The sequence below is a fragment of the Populus euphratica genome, unplaced genomic scaffold (genome assembly GCF_000495115.2).
Source record: "Populus euphratica unplaced genomic scaffold, PopEup_1.0 scaffold229.1, whole genome shotgun sequence".
NCBI classification, from domain to species: Eukaryota; Viridiplantae; Streptophyta; class Magnoliopsida; order Malpighiales; family Salicaceae; genus Populus; species Populus euphratica.
Window position 1 is genome coordinate 192,742 of NW_011500110.1, and position 6,020 is coordinate 198,761.

The 6,020-nt window shown below is 34.1% G+C and overlaps 1 protein-coding gene across 4 annotated transcripts; it reads right to left on the bottom strand.

Moving 5' to 3' along the window:
- LOC105109734 (uncharacterized) lies at window positions 1–5,055 on the bottom strand. Of its 4 annotated transcripts, none has more exons than XR_839314.1 (11): window positions 4,946–5,055; window positions 4,583–4,724; window positions 4,186–4,343; window positions 4,025–4,089; window positions 2,497–2,537; window positions 2,246–2,331; window positions 2,048–2,161; window positions 1,217–1,305; window positions 1,030–1,095; window positions 535–606; window positions 1–452 (listed from the first exon to the last, which is right to left on the bottom strand). XR_839314.1 is itself a non-coding variant. In XM_011004522.1 (11 exons), the coding sequence occupies exons 2-11, from the start codon at window positions 4,722–4,724 to the stop codon at window positions 345–347; spliced, it is 930 nt and encodes a 309-aa protein (XP_011002824.1). In that variant the 5' UTR covers window positions 4,946–5,055; the 3' UTR covers window positions 1–344. The 4 variants fall into 4 exon arrangements, 3 of the variants coding, with proteins under 3 accessions (XP_011002824.1, XP_011002826.1, XP_011002825.1); XM_011004522.1 differs by having other exon boundaries at window positions 1,228–1,305; XM_011004524.1 differs by having other exon boundaries at window positions 1,228–1,305; window positions 4,583–4,716; window positions 4,946–5,054.
- Window positions 5,056–6,020: the final 965 nt, after the last annotated feature.

A 6,020-nucleotide genomic window follows, 5' to 3' on the forward strand; every position in this document is an offset into this window, starting at 1 on the left:
TGGCAGTGAATTCGAATTAATTTCATTTGGAAAGAGATTCGGCAGCCAAAAGTGTATAAAAGTAACAACGGAAATAAAACTAAAGGGAAACAAGTAATACTTGTATTTCATGCATTCTCTTGTCGATTTAGATTAAAACTGTTGCATGATATGCACAGGAGACAATGATTGGTTAAAACCAAGTAGTGGATGGTTGAGAATTTCAACATAGCACTCTTATAGACTTTACAGAGACGCTGATTACAAAGAATCTCAAAGTCCAGCGTGGTGTATACAAGCCTGTAGTTGATTCGTTTGGTAAATATGCTTCATTAATTCTCACTTATATTTGTGAACACGAAACCTTAGGTTCTGCTGCAACCGAGTTTGAACCTGCTGACCTTCATTCTTCCGTCCAAAGCAAGCGCCAACACATCATATTCCTCCACATACCAGAGTTCAGAAACAACTGCCTGAATGACATTCATGAGAGAATGCCATCATTTGTCCAAGGAAAGACGAGGGGAAAGAAAAGGCTTACGTATGCCAACATACCTCAAATCCACGGATTTTATCGTTTAGTCTGGCAACAAGCTCATGGAAAAATCGGAGTTCATCTAAAGGCTCCTGGGTGGGACAATAATCAACAAAAGAAAGTGAAAAATAGTATGGATAATAACAATGCAAGCAAGCAACTGATCGTCTATATGATGAGATGATTGGTTGAATGGGAACATTAGAAAAAACCTTCCTCTAGGCATGTGCACATAAGAGGGCATCCTCATGGCTCTTAAGGCATGACCAGAAAGAAAGCATTTCATGTAAATTGTTGAAATAGAGGATTGCCGACAAAAAAGAACTTTATTACAATGTCCATATTGGTATGACAATCATTCATTCCATAGGCTTCTTAAAGGGTAGAAAAGGAGAACAAGACGTTGCATGATTTTCTGGTTGAGTATGGTTCCATTATTTGAAATAAGTGACCACGGGCAGGAGCTGAAGTAAGCAATTGAACAAGACAAAATCATCAGATAATTAATATAATACCATGGGAGGAGATTTAGGATGACCCAAAAGCCTTGCAAATGATGTGTGTAGAATAGCATCATCATACTGCACGACATATGACTGCGAATTAGTATTAAAAGTAAAGCACATAGCCAAGATTGCCATGTGTTCCACCAGACAACATGAATAAGAAATCCAAAAGTCCAATAGTTAATTAGAAATTCACATGGTTCTTACGAGTTGCTTCTTTGGGGCATGTGGAAGTGCAGTTTTCAGTTTAGCCCGAATGGTTAAGGGATCTGTTCCAGAGATCACCTACAAAAAGTAACAAAGCAGTGCTGTGAATTATTATACTTTTCTACTTACGAATTCTTCAGAATGATTTTCATGTTTCTTTACAAAGATGAAATATACGAAACGCTTCAAACAAATAATGGGGCTTAAAATACAGTGATTCACCTATCTGATTGATCTACCAAAAAAAGACACCAACTAATACAACAGCAATAATAAGCACAAACCATCAACTCACAAAGGCTTGAACTTGAACAGCAGAAAAGGCTCTATGAAGGACGAAAAAAAGTGAAGGCCACCAGGTTATCCAGACCAAAGAACAAGACTTTTAAATCATTTTTCTAACTCTAAAGCAGGAAAGGAAAAAAGAAAGGAATTGTACTAGCAATAATGAAAAAAATCTACAGTTCCTTTCATTTTGAAGGTTTTGTTATTAGAAACATCTGCTTTTTAGGTTCAGAAACATCAAAAGCCAACCCTCAGCATTTTGTACGTTGGGCAGGATCCACCATTTTGAATGTGATGACAACTTCCATGCCAACATAGAATCTCTTCAGCACTGTTTAAGAACAGAAAAGGGGCCATTCCAAGAGGCTTGGATATCACAATCACCATTGTAATGAGAAGCATAGGAACAAGCTGCTTCTTTGGTGGCCGAAAGTACGGTCAGAATGAGAAAATTTGGAAAATCAAAATACACATTGATTACGGCCCAAAATGCTCCAATTGATCTAGGAGAGACAAGAAAGTCACTGAAAGCAACCTGCCAGCATCCCAGAAGCACGCCAGTTGAAGTCAAAACCACTCTATCCAAGACAATTTTTAAGGGGCAGACGGAGTCTGCAACAGCTTTGACAGCATTTACTTCAGCTTCGATCTGACAAAACAAAAGAGGATTCAAGACATTAGTATTCTGGAAGGAAGTGAAAAGACACATAGAATAGTTCTAGAGATGATTTACCTCATCTTCAGTGCCAGGAACAGGTTCAATATGATGTGAGGCATGAAACATGCTAGAATGGTATAGGCTAGAGTTCTGAAACCAAACTGCTAACCAAAGCACAAGTGAGGATTTAACAAGATAACAATTCAACAAGAAGATAACAATACAAAAATATGGAAATGCCAAATGAGGCTGTTTTCATGCGAATGTAAATATCAATACAATTGATGACATTAACATATGAATTGGCAGGCCAAATAATTTCATACCTTTATCAAAGTATGAACTAAATGTACTCTTTACATTGTCCCTGTGCCAAGCAGAGCATAAATATATGATTTAGGCATTGATCAAAGTAGGAAAAATGGAAATGTAAACAAATGCAGAAGGTAAGAAAGAAAATGTACCAAGAATCACAAATTTGTAAAATATGAACATTACATCAATGTAAAAATCCATTTTGTAAGAAATATTGAGCATGCATTCAAAAAAAGAAATCAAAATGGCACGTGTTAGTCTAATGAAAAGATATTATTAAAAGATTACAATAAACATCACCCACAACCCGCTAAAAGAAAAAAGAAAAACCAAAAAAAAAAAAACAATGGTTTCTCTTGCAAACCGTGTTGTTCAGTTTGTTCAATCAGACTTAGTCTTGGATATTTTCATTGTAACATGTTCCATTATGTAGTTTTACACTGATCAGTTGTTAAATGGACCTACAAAGACTAGGTTTATATCCAAACAGCAGCCATTGTTATGCCGACACCAATAAAAGCAATTCATTACCAAAAGTGAATGTCAAAGGGAAATGATGAATAAACTCTCTAGAAATTTTGCTGAAACCAACAAAAATGTTCAGCCACATGTCATACTTTTAGAAGAATTAGGACTGGGCAACTAATTAGTTTGTCACGGTCAGAAAACGCAATTTAACTAGCTTAGACACTAGCTTTAGTAGATATGGTAAGCTTATCAAATCACTTTGTTTTCTTATGGTTGTAAAGGCCGATTAGCTCATAGATGTGGGGCCTCAAAGGACAATAAATGGATTGTAGGTTTTCAAAACAACAAGAAAAGGAGCAATTGCCTTGTCGCATACAAAAATGTATTGCCCAAAATCCATTAATGGAGCACACATGTAATGACATCTCCATGTGGCGTCTCCCCCCCCCCCCCCCCCTCTTAGTTAAACAACTTTAAGAACATAGCCTTGGTGGTCAAGATCTTGCATTTCCTAAAATTTTATGTTTTATCGGCAAAAAATCCAGAGACAACTGCCCACTTCATCTGAAATAAAAAGACAATCTCCAGCACAAGGTGCATTTCTTCCCTTAGAGGAAATCTACTTCAGGAAGTATTATGCAAGCTAATCACAAGGGATAAGAACATGATATCTAATAAGATTCTTAGCACAGAAAACATCAAGTGGATTGTATGCTTTCATCTGGCTGAGAGAAGAACAACTAAATGAAATTGAATAAACTCATCTTGTTGCATTATATTTTACACAGTTGATACGTAAGGGCAAGTTTTGTTAAAAGGACTCTGAAAACAGTGTCAAGAGTCTAAGATTATAACACAGAAGCAAATGTTTCATTTAGGTCCAAAAGTTATATATTTTGCTAGCGTATTAGATTCCCACTCATGTTTTATTTACTGGTGGCTAAAACATATTCGTTTTTCTGCCAATTTTATGGCCTAAGGTTTACAATATGTCTAAAATAGCAATCTGCTGATCTTAGGAATAACAATAAATAAAAAAAAAAGGCATGAGAAACAAAAGTAAATGCTCACGAGATGGGCACTGAGTATTCTGGGCTAAGATACAAAACATTAGCTCGGACAGGAGGGTTTGCAGCCTGTACACAGAAGGAAGCCACTATTCACTTTTCAAAATGATGGAAATAGGAAATAAAACTTTGAACTAGTTATGACTCAATTCACCCACAAGTTACCTTCAGCACAGGTGTTACAGATCCATCCTTAAGGGTGAAAACATCCGAGAGCAACAGTGATTGAGAAGTTTCACCATGTTTGAGGAAAGCTGCTCCACGCTCATCCAAATCCCTTTCCATTTTATCATACAACCTTGACCGCTGCTCCGAATATTTATCTAATGCATGTATTTTTCAAAGTTAATGTCAGCCTTTTATTCTATAGCATGCATAAATGAGTTTTTTCCCCTGTCTAGACAATCACAACACAAAGAGAGAGAAAAAGAAGAAGAAGAAGACATAAATTTTGCAAAACTGAGAAGTCAGTCTTCATAAAAGAAATGATGATATGCATTCATTGTGTTCGACTATTTCTCACCTACCAAAAAGACCAAATTGAAGTAACAGAGAATGTCACCTGAAGACGAAGAAGAAGAGGAATTTTGGAGAGCCATATGGAAGAAAAAGATGTAGAAGAAGATGCAAATACACCAAATTAAAATCACAGTTTTGGAATGGCTCCACCAATTCCCAACACCAACTGCAAATGCCCTTGCCATCTCCAACCAAAAAAAGGCTAATGAGTTCTTACTATTAATATCCCCATCTGCAACTCACATACAAATACTCTGATGTCAAAATCAAATCCCCTTCCCTTTTCTTATCACAATTTACAGTAACCGAACTCAGCAATAGTTAAAAAAACAATTGAGATTTCCATTAGAGACCGGGACATAAAAAACCCACCACTTAAAACATGAAGCACAATCGTAAGCCTTACCTTGTACAACCCAGCCAGACAACAACAACCTCCAATTTTATTGCATGAAGTGCTTGTGAATTCAACTTCTAGTTTGATCTCTTATAATTCTGTCCTGGATGTTTTATTTATTGTGTTTAATTACATATTTCCCCTGTAGGTTTCAATGTGGTCCTCAAAGTTATTCTTGTAGTAACCATTCCAATTAGGTTGCGCTCACAAGAACGTACGTAGTTTTTGTATTGGATAAATTTTTTTTCAGTGAAGTAATCCCTATTTTAGAACTTCTTAATTATTTTTTAAAATATTTTATATTTAAAAATATATTAAAATAATAAAAATAATTCTTTTTAATTTTTACAAATCTATTTTTGTCATTAGCATGTCAAAACAATCGGAGAACACCAAAAAAATTAATTTAAAATAAAAAATAAAAATTAAATTATTTTTTTAAAACACTTTTAAAATAAAAAAATAATCAAATTATTTTATTATTACTATTATTATTAATTAGAACTATTTACATTGTGTAACTCAAAACTTGACAAGCCTCCATGTAAAATTAAAAGTTTTCCAAGGTGAATTCTACCAAGTTGAGATAACCATTTTTATCAAATATTTGGTATACTAATTTTTTTATTATTTTATTTAAATATAGCACACCATTTCAACAATAATTAAATGCTAAAATCAATTAGGTCAAATTAGATAGGTTTAGATAGAATTATCTTAGGTTTAAATTAGGATAAGCCAATCAAAAATTGTATTTAAATATACTAATCTTTTGTTTAATATCAATTTTATTTATTTGGATTCTTGAAATTTGTTTAACAGTTCAACAAAATTATAAGTTCTTAGATGATTTTGATGTTATCATGAATTATATTATTTTTTTAAGAAAATCACAATTTACATCTAAGATCAAAGCAATTTTTAAACTTGTATAACACTATACATACTCACAACAAAATAATTCAATGTATTTATAAGATTGTTATTATATTTTTACATAGTAACATAAATGCCCTTGTATGTTCAAATTGTAAAATTACAAAATTGATGTCACCTACCCTACCCCTCTCTTCTACCCTTATAG